Below are 15,938 nucleotides of genomic sequence, written 5' to 3'. Positions count from 1 at the left end.
TGGGGAAAAGAAGGCTCAGGGGAGATCTTATCCCCATGTTCCAGTATTTAAAGGGTGGCTACAAAGAAGATGGAAACTCCCTTTTTACAAGGGGTCCCATGGAAAACACATGGAAAAGAGGTGATGGGCACAAGTTACTGCTGGGGAGATTCTGACTGGACAGAAGAGGACAGCTTTTCACAATGAGAACAACCAGCCACTGGAATAATCTACCGAGGGAAGTGATGACTCCTCAGCACTGGACACTGTTCAGGTTCAACTGCACAGGGTGCTGGGCCATCTACTCTAGGTCATGCTTTGCCTGGAAAGGTTGGACCAGATGATCCTTGAGATCCCTTCTAACCTGGGACTCTAGGATTCTATGAATCCTGCCCCACTCTTGAGAAACCCATGTCCCCATCCCTATCCCTTGGTGATGCAAGCGAGGCATTGGATCAGCCTAGCAGGGACATCTTTTAGGAGATGAAGGACAGGAGCATCTCCTTCAGGTTTTGGCAGTGTGGTACAGCTGCAGCCCCAGCTGGGAGAGGCCACAGCCCATTGCCCGTGCATGGCTTCTCAAACGCCAGCACCAGGCAGGCTAGGGTGGGCCTGACAGGCTGCCTCTTCCTCCCAAAACCTGCCTGGGTGCCTCTGTGAGGAGAGATGGCCTGAGCTCAAGGACACGGATGGCTCCAGCCCCAGGCTCTGCAATGGGCTCTGGTCTCTATATCTAGATCTGACCCCTGTAGTGGGGCTGCACAGGGACACCAAATCCCATCCCCTGTCCCAAGAGCCTTGCACCTCCATAGAACATGTGCCCAGGCTGAAAGCACAGGCTCAGGTAAGATCTGCTCAAAGAAAGGCCTTTATTGAGATGTTTCTTGGGCAGGAGACACTTGGGGCTGTACAGGTCTTGGGGGACAGGGACATGGTCCCCCACAAGCTGCTGGTTTCCAGAAGACTTCCAGGCACCTCAGAGCCATGTCAGCATCACAATCGGAGCACAACCCTGCCCATGGGGCCAGCCCTTGCTGCCTGCTGTCGTGCAGATAAGGGCAGAGATGGGGACTTTGGGACCATGGAGGACCATGAGCTATGGCATGTCCCGGGAACTGGGGGTGATGGCTGGTTTTTCCTCCATCCCCAACATTGCCCTCCATCAATAAAACACCTTTTCCAGGTAGGCATTCAGGAAGATCCCCGTGGGATCCAGCTTCTCCCGAACAGAGCAGAATTTGGAGAAGGCTGGGTACATCTTCTCAAAGTCCTTCCGGGTGCAGCTGTGGGCCTGCAGGAGGAACAGTGTCTGGGAGGGATGCCCGTCACTGGCTCTGGACCACCCCACCACATGCTGTGTTAAGCCCCTGCAGAAGTGGTGAGACCCCTTATCCACAAGCCCAGGGTGGGTAGCATCATCAGGAATGCCATTTCCTCGAGGCATCCACCTCCCTTGGGACCAGTCTGATGCTGGGGACCTTTTCTGACCCTCACTTAATTGCAAGACCCCCCTCCATGAGGAGCCATGATGGAAAAGGGGTAGGGACACCCCTCTGTAGACCCTGTCTCCCCAGAGGAGCATGGTCATTGGTACCTTTGCCCAGTGTGGTCTCCCACCATACTTCTTCATGATGCCCTCATAGGTCAGCCAGTAGTTGAGGCGGGGGACATTCTTCCCATAGGGCCTGGAGCAGGATCAGGTAGGGAAGGCATTAGTAGGGTTGTAGGGGGATTTGCACAACCCCAGGGGAGAAGGACAAACCCAGGGACCCACCATGGGCTCTTTGACCAGCACTGGGTTATAAAACCCTCTGGGAAGCAGCATGCCACCAGCGCTTGGCCGGTGGACCCTCACCTAGGACAAGATGCTCAAGAAACAGGGGTGGGTGGCTCTAAGGTTCTCCAGGGCTACACCATCCCCTGTGGCTTGGTGCCTGCAAACTGAGTGGGGTGAGTGGGCAAAAGTGCACAAGCTCATTCAGTCCAGCTCTCCAGTGCCAGCCAAGAGCTGGTGTCGGTGTGTTTGAGCTGTGAAAGTGCTGCTGCTGGGACTCCAGGCACGGTGACTGCTGTACCAGCATATTGACCCAGGGAGGAAGAGGAAGGTGAGGGGGTTGGAATGGGGACGTGGCTCACCTGTACATGATGATGTTCATGTAGCAGCTGTCTCGCTGGAAGCAGGGACTCAGCCAGATGTCGTCCCCCCGGACGAAGCGCACCTCCACGGGGTAGTGAGCCACCATCTTGGGGTTGTTCTCCAAGGCAGCCTTCAGCTCCAGCAGAGCCTCCTTCGTCTTCTCACTGCCCAGGAGAAGACCCAGCCCCAGTTAATGGCACCATGGGCACAGCAAGCTCTCTTTGGGTTTGAACCCCCAATCCCACAGCTCCATCCATGGCCCCATGTTAATTCAGGGAATGTAAAGATGCAGAGAACAGATGTGGATAAGGACAGCCCTGGACAAACCATGGCATGTCCCAGTACATCCCTCCCCTTGTTTTGGGCTCAAAGCCCCCAAACATGGTGTGGCATGGATCTGGGAGCCCAGGACAGGGATGCAGAAGGGTCCCCATGCTAAGCATGCAGGTAGGAATGGTGTCTCCTAGCCTGGTCCCTTTCTCCATGGCTTTGCTCCTGCTCCAGGCAGCCTGGGCTAGGGCAGAGCACAGGCAGGGAATGGAATGTGGTTCGGTTACTGAATCTGGCTGGGGATGGACAGGAAGGGTTTGCAGAGCCATTTACATGGGGATGGCCCAGTCTTGAACGTGCTGCTTGAAGCGACACTCATAGTTGAAGATCTTGTAGCTGATGGCAATATTCTCCACCCGGGAACTGAAGAGGAGCCAGAAGAAGAAGCGGTTGATCCAGCACACCAAGCTGGGCACAAAGGTGCTGCAAAGGAGAGAGATGGAGGTGAGACCTGACCCCAGAGATCACAGAATCACAGATTGTTGGGACTGGAAGGGACCTCTGGAGATCACCTTGTCCAACCCCCCTGCCAAGGCAGGGCCACTTAAAGCAGGTTCATTCCAGACAGGAAGTCTCCACAACCTCCCTGGGCAGCCTGTCCAGTGCTCTGGACCCTCAGTGTGAAGCAGTTCTTCCTCATGTTGAGGTGAAACTTCTTGTGTTTTAGTTTATGGCCATTGCTCCTCTTCCTGTCACTGGGTATCACTGGGAAGAGTCTGGCTCCATCAGTCCTGCGTGCTGTCTGTGCACACGAGAGGGCAGTGCAGCCCCAGACATTAATCCCAGCCCAGACCCGCTCCTCCTTCATGGGAGCTTGCTGAAGGAGAGCAAGCATCTCCTCCTTCCCCAGGGATGGAGTGCTGTGGGTCACAGTTCTCCCTTGCCATCTCCCCTGGGACTCCCAGCAAAGCAGCACAGGGTTCAATGCACAGATGCAGAGGAGAGATGTGGATGAGGCCAGCCCTGGACAAACCTACCCAACCTCAGCCGCTGCCCAGAGCACGCTCCTACCTGATCCAGAGCAAGAACTCCAGCAGATAATATCCAACAGCATAATCCCACAGCCAGCTGGCGGAGGACATGGGGGGCTGCAAAACCAAGCAGAGGAAGATGATGGCTGTGAGGGACCAGCAGGGTTTGCAGCTTTCTTGCCAGCAGACATGAAGGTGGAAGCACACGCTTGGGTCAGGACCAAGCTGGGAGTGGGGGTTTGGAGGAGGACTGCACAAATCTCCTGTGTTGAATCAGGAACACATCCAGCCTCAGAAAGAGACCAGGCTTTGCCATGAGGATGCTAAGAGCTTGGATAGCCCCAGCTGCATCTGTGTCCTGGGACCCTCCTTATTGTGGAGCACAGGCAGAGTCCATCCAGGCCCCAAATTACCATTTCTCTCATCAGCCACCCCAGCAAGCCCATCCCAGCTCTGTGCACAGGCCCTTCTCCCTTCATGCATGGAGCCCAAAGGGACCTGCCTTGTTGGTGGGGTCCTGGTAGATGACGCTGACGTTCTCACTGTGAGGGAACCACAGGAATCGGAAATATTGGGATCTCTTCAGGTGGTCCCCAAGGTGATCAAGGACCTGCAATAACCAGAGAAATGGGGCTGGTGGGTGACTGTCCTGCCCCCAGGAGCAGGAATCCCCGGATGGAGGCACCTCAGAGGACTGTCAAGGATGCAAGGGCAGGTCTGAGGTGTCTGTCTGCAGAGTCTCTCTCGGCTGAAGGGGAGTAAGTACAGCCCTGACATGCACTAAGGGGCTAATAGAGACCATGGACCCATCATCTGGGGAAGGGAAAAGGACATGCTCATTGTCTCCTCTACCTTGCTGTAACAGAGCTCCCAGTCCTGAAGATGCTGCTGGTGCTGCATCAGAGCTCAGACCCTGCATCCTCCCACAATCACACATCTCCTGCTCTGAAACTGCTCCTTCAGGCATTCCCAGCCCTGAAGCAGCACAGATCAGCCATGGGACAGCTGGCTCTATGCGGGGGGCCACCAAAATCCACCTCTTGCTCAAGTGTCAGGGATGCCCTCCCCAGTATTCAGTCTGGCAGCACAGTCCTCTGTAGCACTGGAGCCTATAGGCAACAGGGAATGGAGCCAGGACGCACAGAGGATGGAGCTGAGATGCAGTGGGGGCTGGAGCAGGAATGTGTTACATGACCCTGTCCCAGAGAGGTCTTCAAATGTCAAATTGACAAATTATTCATAAAGACACAAAAATGAGTCTTAGGAAGGTCACAGAAATTAGAAGATCCTTCAGCCCTAGCCCTTTTTCCCTGCCTGTGTGTGTGGAAACAGAGGGACCTTGTGCTCACTCACTGCATGGTGCTATTTCAGCCAGGCCAGCACCAATCCCTGTTGCAAATAGCCTCTCCAGCCACCTCCTCTCCTGCAGAGGTCTCCCATAGCTTTGCAGAAAGGCTTAAAACCCCAGCATCTTTGCTTCGAGGAGTTTGCTTGGCAAAGGAGAAGGTGCAATGACCCATGGACATAACCCCAGGACGGTCATGGCAATCTTAGCTGTGAAGCTGCTCCTTTCTAGTTGGGCTGTTGGAGTTATTTGTCTTAATGAGGTATTAATCACCAGGATGGGCTGCTTTAGCACTGAGCATCTTGCTGTGACCCTGCCATAAGGTGAGGGTCTTCATGGGGTTGCACTGCTGTAATGCCATGGTCCTGTTAAAGCAGGGAAGATAGGAAGATGAATAACATACTCATGTAATTGGTGAGTATTAATGCTAATGTTGGTGTCTTCATCTTCACATCTGCAGCTCACGAAGAGCCACACAATCTCTCTAAGATGTTCCCAAAACAGTCTATTTTCATAGAATCACAGAATGGTTGGGCTGGAAGGGACCTTGAAGCTCACCCAGTTCCAACCCCTGCCACGGGCAGGGACACCTTCCACTAGACCAGGTTGCTCCAAGCCCCATCCAGCCTGGCCTTGAACACTGCCAGGGATGGGGCAGCCACAGCTTCTCTGGGCAACCTGTGCCAGGGCCTCAGCACCCTCACAGGGAAGAGCTTCTGCCTAAGATCTCATCTCAATTTTCTGTCCAGAGTCGTTCTTTTGTTGGAAATGATGAGCAACTGCACAAGTAGAAGCAGGGCAAAAGCTACACCCACACGTTTTTGTTGGCTTGGTTTAGGAACACATGCATCAAGTAGTAAAACAAGTAGGGAAAAGAAGGATACAGCTTTCCCAAGCGATCCTGCTGATGCCTGTTTGCCTTCCAGCAACGGCGACTGAGCAGAGAAGCAAACTGCTCACAGGGGTGACTTTTCCAATGTGCGCTTTTGATTCTTGTGGTATTGGTCTGAGGGAAATAAGCCCATGACTTTGTAGGATAATTACAGCACAGCGGGCACGCTGGCTTCGGGAGTCCTTGGGGAGGCTGTCTGCTGGCTGAGCACCGGGGCTGGAGGCAAGGGTCAGGCAGTGGGAATTGCTGTAATGTGGCCCGTGCTTGCAACGGAGATGACCCTGGGGCATGCAGAGACCCAGGGGATTTTGCTCATCTTCATTTCCCTCTGAGAAGCTCAAAACAAATCCCTTTGCTTCATAAAGGCCGTGCCAAAAAAGCCGCTTGCTTGCAAACACCCTTGAGAGCGCAATGAGACCAGGATCAGGCACTGCGCCTGCTGCAATGCAGGTCTGAGGGTCCTCAGGGAAAGGACAAGGATGGCACAAGGGGCAGATGCAGCCAAGATGCTGGGGAGGATGAAGCACAAGCAGCCACTAGCACATGTGCTGTGGGTCTGTCGGAGCAGTGAAGGGGAGCAAGGGAGCATGTGGAGTCACTTTCTGGAAGAGGAGATGGATGCTCAGCTCCTCCCCACTCTGCCTGTGTGCTGCCTGTGCCTGGCAGGGTTCTACCGTGTCAGGGTACACTGTCTGAGCCATGGCTGGAAGAGTCTTTTCCACACACTGAGGCCAAAAACAATGATTCTAGAGAAGAGGGATGAGGTCAGGCCCAGTGGTGGAGAGGGGGTTTAGGCACTGAGTGGTCTTGGGGAACTTGGGCTTGAGGGATCCATCCCAGGTGCCTGGAACACCCACAAACGGTTAGGGTTAGGAAGCTCAGATCAAAAGCAGCACCTCTTAACCCACCAGGTCACTAAGCTGTGCACATCTGTGGGGGACTAAATTCGTGCACAGGTTCAGAAGCAGATCACAGGCTTCCCTGGAAGAGAAACTCATTGCCTTATCACATATAATACAAACCACCTCCAGCTCAGGAAGCCCCAGAGCTGCAAAGATCAGGGGGACAAGTATCATATCTGAGTCTGACCCATCCTCTTCAGCCTCCCAGCAGATGTGGGGCAAGGGGAGTCAGACTCCATCCCTGCCACCATCCAGGGATGCTCTGCAGGTCTCTCTGGTGGCCTCAGTTGTGCAGTGAACCCTGTCGGTCCCGTGCCTTGTTCCTGGTCATTGTCAGCAGCTAGAGCAGCTGAGTTCATCCCAGTGATAAAGATAATCACGAGGCCAGAAAAGAAAGCATGCAGATCTTACATAACCACAAATCCGAGCCGGGCTCCTCTGACACATATATTATTTGCAATGTCTTAGATAACTCAAGCTTAAATATTTCAAACAACCTGCTCCCTTGCCATTATTCCCTTCTGCCTCGATGGGCTGCTCAACATGAAAGCTGGAGATCTGGAAGCAGGCGAGGAGCAGGGATGACCGAGAATTGATAATGGCATTAATATTTATAGAGTGCATTCTTGTTTCACCCTCCTAACAGCCCTGAGGGATGGGAAGAGATATGCAGGGAGCATAGCCCGGGCAGATGATGCTGAGCAAGGTAAAGCTCAGCCTGCGCTACCTGCCCTGCTCAGGATAGCGGAGTTATCCTGCATGTGAGATTAATGTCCTAGCTAAAAGGCAGATTAGGAGGTGTAAAACAGCATTTACTACAGCAATCTGGCTCGGGAAAGGTGCTAGAGGGTGCAGTGAAGGTCTGAGCAGTCTGTCAGGTTGGGTGAAGAGCTCCTAAGAAGCCAGCAGATTCCCACCATGTTTAAACACGTTTAAATCCAGTTAAAGCAGGGAACTCCCTGCTGCAGGACACCAGGGAAGCCACAACTCAGGAAGCAAACAGGCAATTCACAGGCAAAAAATACCCCTGAGCCCATTAAACACGAACTCATCACCTCTGCAACTGGGAACGCCGGTAATGAACTCACTGCAGGCTGGGAGGGAGAAATATCTTGGTGTGCTTCCCTTATTCCTATGTCTTCCCTTCCCACCCTCGGGTAAAATAAGACCCTGAAGTGCTCTGGTGCAGCTGCTCCTGGGGGGTGACAGCAAGCAGGCAGACCTGCTAATGGCTTTGAGTAACACACATGGACCTCTCTGTCCCAAGGCACAGCACAGGGATCGCTGGGTTGATTTGGATCAGGGCTTATAGAAAAGATACTTCACAAGTGCATTAGATCCACATTCCTGGTCGTGTTAAAGCCACCTCAACAGAACACTGAATAATTCAGTCCTTAAAAAATTAAGGACAGTGTTTCTCGGAGCTTTACTGGTGCTGCAGCCCTGATCAATCCTGCCACAAATTTTGCTGGTTTTGTCCAAGGACTATATATTTTTCATGAGCCCAACATTACAAAGGCTTGTGCTGTTGTTAGCCAAGGCTGGAACTGGACCTGTGAGACCCAAATGAGACAACAGATGAGGATGCTGCTGAGGATGCACCAGCGGGGACGTCAGACCTCACAGGAGGACAAAGGCAATCAGTGATTGAAGCAGATTCAAGCTCTTGGAGAGGTTCCTTTCCACCACCACTATTTTTCTGCTCCTGGAGGGCTTCATGCCTCAGTTTCCCTCTTCAGAAATCTAACTCCTTCCAGTGAATGCGGTTGAGTCCCCACAACATTTATAGTCTGCCAGATCTTTCAACTTGTGGGTGGCCCCTTCTCTGTAGGCTTTACCCTGTGCATCGCTGCAGCCTCTGGTGAAGATCCAGTGCCAGAGACAGGGGACAAGCTGGATGGTTGCTCAGCTCAAGGCAGTAGTTCCCATCCTGTCCCAGCTCGCTCCATCTGCCTTCCCAGCACCATCGGAGTGGGAGGGCTCCAAGGAAATTCATCCATCAGTTGAAAGGAGTTTTTATAATGGCAGAGAAAGGGAAAGTGGGTTTTGATGTGCTCCTGGGAGAAAGAATTCCTTCCAACTGCTGTCTAGAAATGCCCAGTGGGCCTTCAAAAGGCTTGCTGAGGGAACCAGATCACACCCACCACTGGCCACAGCGCCATGTGGAGACCCAAGCTCATAAAGCCCAGGAGGCACACCGCCACAGAAAGGGGCATTTTGTGCCTCCTTCGAGGAAAATCAGCCTCTGTCAGATGGGTTCTGCTGGGGATGGAAAGCTCAGCTGGAAAACCACCCTCCAGCACTGAGCATCTCTGCACCAGCATCCCAGGACACTGTCCCCAGTGCCTCAGCCACACACTGAACAAGGACCTACACTTCTCATGCTTTCCATGGTCAATGAAGTGCCTTTTCATAGACTTCATGGAAGACACTGTCTTCAGGAGAGACATGGCCATGAAGAGGGGTCAACAAGGAGAGGACGGATGGTGGGACAGCAGAGCTTGCCAAGGAGACAACATGTGAAACCTTCAGAGCCATGCAAGATCATGATCAGCAGTGAGCAGGCCAGAAACCCTCCTCAGAAAGCCACCTCCGGGGATGTCCCAGATTTATTACAATTACTAGCGCTATACACCTTAGTCTGGGTGGTCTGAACCTCTGGTAAGACAGAGACGGACAAATCCAGCAGCAAAATGACCATTGGTTTAAAAGGGTTTTTCCATCACATGATCGAAATGCAGCTCCGCGGTTGGATCCTGATAAAGGATTTGTTCAGTTTGGCCCTTGAAATATGTCCTCCATCACACTCTTCATCCCCAGCACAGTTTGTCCCAAGTTCAACTCAAAACCAAAGCATGAAACCAAGCTCCACACTGGGAGATGGAGAGCTCTATCCCAAAAAATACACAGACCTCACACACAAGAAAGGACCAAGTTATTATCAAGGGCACAAGACCATAGAATCATAGAATGGTTTGGGCTGCAAGAGACCTTAAAGCACGTTTAGTTCCAACAACTGACTTCTGCCTAAGGTCTCATCTCAATCTCCCCTCTGTCAGGTTAAAGCCATTCCCCCTTGTCCTGTCCCTACAGGCCCTTGTCAAAAGCCTCTCTCTTGTCAGCCCCTTTAGGCACTGGAAGCTGCTCTAAGGTCTCCCTTTATCCTTCTCTTCTCCAGGCTGAACAAGCCCAGGTCTCTCTGCCGGTCTCCATAGCAGAGGTGCTCCAGCCCTCGGGGCATCTTCATGGACTCACGGATGCTCATGGACTATTTTAAGCGGCCCATCTGTTGCTCTAAAAAGCAAGGCTGTCCCTCAGCCGAGCAGCAGGAGGTGATGAAATGGGAGACGGCACTTCCTCGGAGAGCACATGGCCTGTGGGAGCAGCCATGCCCTGTGGGACGCTGCTCCTCTCCTCCAGGACCCTGCCTGCCTCCAGGGACGCTGGCTCAGCGCAGGCACAGCTTTCTCCCTGTTTGTGCTCAGTCCAGGCAGCACATCAGCTCCTCAGACCAGGATTTCCAGCAAGGGCAATTTTCTCCATCTGGAACATTAAATCTGCATTAGGCTTACTCATACGTGCCTGGAGTTACCGGATCTCTGCTGACCTGCCAGCGCCTGTGAACACCAGGTTAAACAGAGCAGAGGCGTTGGCTGATCCATCTCGTGGTGATGTTCTCCATGGGCAGAAGCGAGTGCCGAGGGCGGCAGTGCTGACGCCTGCAGGCCCCTTCAGCATCTCTAACTCGCTTGTGATGGAGCCTCTGTGCTCAGCCCTGCCACTTCTTGGAGGCAGCCCAGGGAAGATAAAGCTGACGGCAAACCTCCATCACTGCTCCGGTGGGAATGCTGGCATTGCTCAGCTGCCAGGGATGGGGCAGCCACAGCTTCTCTGGGCACCCTGTGCCAGGGCCTCACCACCCTCACAGGGAAGAACTTCTTCCTAAGATCCCATCTCAATCTCCCCTCTGTCAGGTTAAAGCAATTGTCCTGTCACTACACACACCGGGGGTGCACCCTGCACATACACGTTGTATTCTGCACCAGAGCAGTCTTCCTCCAACCATGTCCCCTCCCCAAGAGCTTTGCTTATCCCCAAGGAGGCTTTAAAAGCCTCACCCACATCATACCTCGGTGAGGGTGGAGGGGAAGGTCACCTCGTGCAGGTGGAACTGGGGCACGCACTGGAAGGTGACCGTGAGCACAACGCCCAGGCAGCCGAGGTGCAGGCGGGCAGCCTGGAAGATGTCTGCGTTGATGGACTCTGAACACTCCAGGATCTCCCCCGAGGCCGTCAGCAGGGTGAGTGCTGCAACCTGCCAAGGGGAGAGCGAAGCTTCAGAGAGGGCTCAGTGTGCCCCATCTCCATGCCGAGACCCTGCATCCACCCCAAAGCTTAGGGCTGGGGGCCAAGCAAGAAGACACCCATATCATGACCATCACTGCAAGGTGTTTTCTGCTGAGCTTGGCTCCCCCAGCCCATTGGTGCAGTGACATTAAAGGACCCTTCTCTCTCTGGGGTACACTGGAGAAGCTATCAAATACAGAAGTGGAACTCCCCTGAATTACTTCACTTCTCCATAACCAGCAATGGAATTGACATATGAGAGCTATGAGTAGAAGATTTTTATACATGTCTAGTTGAAAACAGACCTGGGCCCTGCAGGGATTTGATTTTGGGAGGCTCCAATACAAGAACTGCTTTCCCTTTGGTACAGAGCTTATTCATCAGATTAGAAGACCATAAAGCACAGGGACAGGGGAGTTTTGGGCTGGATTATGTTTTGGATGACAGATAAGGAGGTTCTACTGTTCATGGAGGACTTTGGGTTCCTCATAACAGCTCCATCCCATGGGGGACAGGATCCCACCAGACCCAGATCGTGTGATGGGATGCTGATGTCTGTCCATCAACACGCTCCTGACTCATGTCTCACCTGTGTGGGGAGGATGCCATGCTTGATCCCAGTGTTGTGTGTCCCTGTCCCAATAACACCAGCTGCTGCCACCTCCGAAACAGCTCCTAAGCTGGAAGCAGATGAAGGGGCTGGGTGAGGACCTCAGTGCATGGGACACAGTGTGGGGCACAGCACACCATGGCAGGCATTACACCATGTGCAGACCCTACCCAACAAGCAGGGTCTTCCACCTTTCAGAGTACCCCACAGCAATGGGTGGGTTTGTTGGCTATGCTCGCACATCTCCATAGGACATATCTATCGGAATGCTGCTGTAGTCCGTGGGGAGGAAGAGGCAGGTAATCAAGGTTGGCTCAGCTGTGCTCCATCTCACAAGTCCCCATCTCTCCCCATCAGCCTAGAGTGACTCACTGGGGTGGAGGCATCCCTCCCGTATGCATTCAGAGGATGCACGGAGGAACCTGGGTTTACCCCCAAAACATCACTGTGGAGCAGGGCTGGAGGCAGCATCCAGAGGCTAATTCTGCGCACCAAGGTCCATTCCTCCAAACACGGCCAAGTGGGCACATGGGGATTGTAGAAGGATAGAAGATCACTTCCACTTCCTCTTCTGGGGACACCAGACATCCCAAAGCAATGCAGAGCAAAAAATCTCCCATGCCTCCCAATAATATATTCCAGTGGCTAGTTGCCCTTTACCATCAAAAACTCATTTCTAGCCTAGTTTTGCCACTTTGCCATCAAAACTCATTTCTAGCCTAATTTTGTCTGCCATCAGCCTCCTCTGCCCAGAGCTGCCTGCTCAGCCTCTGCCCCATGTAAGACATACCTAGGAAGGCTGTTCTCATCTTTAAGAGACAATGCACAGTTTTTCTTCTCATCACCCTCACAGGGAAGAACTTCTTCCTAAGATCTCATCTCAGTCTCCCCTCTGTCAGGTTAAAGCCATTCCCCCTTGTCCTGTCCCTACAGGCCCTTGTCAAAAGCCCCTCTCCAGCTTTCTTGTCAGCCCCTTTAGGCACTGGAAGCTGCTCTAGGGTCTCCCTGGAGCCTTCTCTTCTCCAGGCTGAACAAACCCAGCTCTCTCAGCCTGTCTCCATGGCAGAGGTGCTCCAGCCCTTGGAGCATCTTTGTGGCCTCCTCTGGCCTTGCTCCAACAGCTCCACACCCTATTGGAGGGTTGGTGTGGGAATAATAGTGTTGGTGTGGGGATAAAGACTCCCCTCGTACAGCCTCCTGCTCTGAGGGAGGATCAGTGACTCCATCATGGAGGGACTTGACCTGCAATCTGCAGACCCTAGTGGAAGACCAGATCCTGAGGTTAACACCCCTATTATACAGTGAAAGCTCTTCAAACATCCCTGTTTTGCCACGTCCCCACAGTTGATCTGGGACAGGACACCTGGGAGGATGCCCAGGGATGGTCTCATGCACGTATCTGACTCACTTGGCCAGTGCCAGCCCATGCTTGCTCAGCTCCACATTCAGATCCGAAAGGAAGATCCCACCTTCCACTGTCACTTGCTGCTTCTCCTTGTCTACCTGCAAAGGATGGGATGGGAGAGCGGAAAGTCACAAATCTCAGTGGAGAAACACCCCATGAAAAACACCCCTGCTCTTCTCAATGCATTTGATGACGTCTGGACAGGAGAGCCACGTACGAGAGACTTGCCCTATCCTGATCTGCCACCTCTCTCAGACCTTTCAACCCAAACCTGGCCCAGACCCCTCTCCCCTTTGCTCTTCCCAGCACTGGGGCTGTGTAATCTCTCCCATAACTTATGGGTGTTGCAAGGGAGAAGATACCCCCAGCAAAGCTCTGTTTTCTGCTCTGCCTTCCTGCCCTTTCCAGCCAGCTTCAGCCAGCTCCTGGTGGAAGATCTTATTATCACTAGAAGCTTTTCCATTCCACTCCTGACAGACAGAGCTGTCAGGGAGGGAGCTGTTGCTTAATTACTTACTGCTGTTAATTACCGCTAATGATCCAGCTCTCAGAATACACTGCTAGGGGTCAGGATTTTTTTCATCTTCAGCTGCACACAGACACACATGCATGTATATGCACAAGTGCATGCATGCACACATGACAGGCATGCACGCGCACACCTGTGCATGCACACGACATGCAGGTACACATGCATGTACAGGGTCAGCTCCCACGCTCTTTATAACCTGCCAGCCATGCAGCCCCAGTAAGAGCCCAGTGTTTTCCCCAGGGAAGTGGTGACTCCCCAGCATTGGACAGGGTGCTGGGCCATCCAGCCTGGGTCATGCTTTGCCTAGAAAGGCTGGACCCAATATTCTTGAGGTCCCTTCCAACCTGGGATTCTATGATTCCACGATTGCTGTCCCTACTTGCTGGAGGTCTGGATGCAAAGCGAGCAGAGCTCTCCCTCTTAGCAGCTCCCATTTTCCCAGAGTTGTTCAGGATGTGATCCAACAGCAACCAGGAAGAGCTGTTTCCTTCCCAGTGTCATCAAGAGGAGCAATCCCCCACCTGACAAAGGAACATCCAGCCTGTCCTTGCCAGGCTGCTCTCTCTGCCTAAAGCCTCTTCGCAAGCTTGCACCAAGAGCTGAGCCTGCCAGGCGCCTCCTCCCCATCCATCAGGCTGTGCTGTGATGGGGACAACGTGCCAAGATTAAGCTTTTATTGAACCCATACAGGGAGGACATCAGTTCTTTTCCTCTTTATAGCTGCTCCATAGGCTTCCAATACTTTTACACTGAGAGAATGTGCATTCCCCAGTGTTGCACCAGCATTTCAGGGTCTGGTTTGGAAAAACTCCTGTCTGTGAGGAGAGGAAAGCCTCTCCATCCTTTCACTTCCCATGCTGGGAATGACAGTGTCGGTGAAATTCCTTCCAGCCCTTGGTGGCTGCAGGAACAGAGGTGCCACCACACTTAAGGGCCACCATACCACTTCTAATAAGCCGATCTCACCTTAAGGACTCTGTTCATCTTCCCCATCTGGATCATGAAGTCATCAGTGCAGGCGATGTCTGAAGGAGAGTGACCGCCCCCCACCACCTTCACCCTCTTGTTCCGCTGCCTGGCCATATCCAGGATCTGCAGAGACAACAGCATCCAACATTGCCCTCATTGCCATGTGCTAAGGGCAGTGCCAGAGGCACTGTGAGATGCCCCAGGCTAAAATCTCACCCATGGTTGACATCCATTTACTTGGATAATTTGTCATCATCGGCTAAAACCACCCCTGGACCTCTCTTAAGACAGCCCTCAGGATCATCCTTTTGGGGTTGGGCTAGATGACCTTTAAAGGTTCTTTCCAACCCAAACCATTCTATGATGATCCCAGAAGAGGCAACGCCCAGCCCAGGGTGACAGAGGCATCTTAGAGGTGACAAAAGTGACACAGGAGTCCCACTCCTCAGCATGGCTGCTAGGGCAGGCAGAGGACCTCAGTAGGGTGCCAGATGCTGATGCCCAGGGATCAGAGTTCAACTGGGGCCAGGCACGCTGGTTTTCTGCATCTTTTAGGTCTTTGACACATCTGAACATGTGCAGTTTGTTAGGGTGGGCCATCTCCTGGGGCTAAGAGCAGGACTCGTGCTGTCACCACCTGTGACCTCTCTGACCGAACACGATGGAGCATCACAGACCTTCCCAGCCTTTCCTCCTCTTCATTTCTAATAGGTTGTCTCCTGGATTCTTACCTCCCGGATCTCCTCCACTGAGGTGGGCTGGAAGTACAGCTCTGGAGAGGAACCATAGGTCTTGGCCCAGTTCTGGAACTTGACTCCTCCTTGGCCGTGAACCTGGACCATAAAAAGAGCTAAAGCAGAAGAAAGCAAGTGCCTCCCCCCACAGCCCATCCTTAGTCTGCCAAGACCACTGTACAAGATCCAGGTTTCCCAAAGGATTATTTGTGGACACAGAGGTTTGTCTCAACCCCTTGAGTCTATAGAGCAGAGATGTGTCCATGTGAGCAAGTCAGAGCAGGATTCCTTTGCAGTAAGGGCGAATGCTCACCTCGTGTGGGGGTGGCCACCAAGCCCCAGAGAAGATGGTGCATCCCCCTGCCCAGACAGGCCTGGATCCAATGTGCTGCCCCACCATGTCCCCGTGTCCCACCTTGGCTGCAGGGGATGATTTATTCCCTTGTTATCTCCTGTGGTATCCTTCTTCCAGTTCCCTACAGCCTCCTGTCCATCAGCAAACCCTCCACCTCCCACCTTCCTACCCAGGCTCCCTCCTCTGCTCCCAGCTCATTTTCCTTCTCCTCATCTCTATGATGGATTCAGCTCCCATCCAAAGGGCAGAACCACCTAAAACTGGCCAAACTGTTCCAGGAATGTAGAAGGGGCTCTCTCAGGAGTGTCTGCAGCATCCTTCCCCCCTGCCACCACCTTCCCTCACAACCCCAGCCGGAGGCTGATTTTAGGGGCTGGGCAGGGCAGGGACAGTGGATGGCCCATCACCCAGCCCAGGGAGGTGACACTGC

At 53.1% G+C, this 15,938-nt stretch overlaps 1 protein-coding gene across 1 annotated transcript; it reads right to left on the bottom strand.

Annotated features, from left to right (window-relative positions):
• Positions 1 to 1,141: 1,141 nt before the first annotated feature.
• LOC308220166 (L-gulonolactone oxidase-like) lies at positions 1,142 to 15,553 on the bottom strand (the record flags this gene model as incomplete). The annotated part of the gene is made up of 12 exons (XM_080615960.1): positions 1,142 to 1,270; positions 1,574 to 1,664; positions 2,116 to 2,280; positions 2,720 to 2,869; positions 3,458 to 3,534; positions 3,920 to 4,027; positions 10,686 to 10,871; positions 11,493 to 11,583; positions 12,922 to 13,016; positions 14,417 to 14,542; positions 15,151 to 15,252; positions 15,467 to 15,553. 12 exons carry the CDS (start codon positions 15,551 to 15,553, stop codon positions 1,142 to 1,144), a joined length of 1,407 nt encoding a protein of 468 aa, XP_080472086.1.
• Positions 15,554 to 15,938: the final 385 nt, after the last annotated feature.

The sequence above is a fragment of the Psittacula echo genome (genome assembly GCF_963264785.1).
Source record: "Psittacula echo genome assembly, chromosome: 4".
Classification (NCBI taxonomy): domain Eukaryota; kingdom Metazoa; phylum Chordata; class Aves; order Psittaciformes; family Psittacidae; genus Psittacula; species Psittacula echo.
Note: the sequence above shows the minus strand (reverse complement) of the source record. Positions and strands in the feature narration are given on the sequence as shown.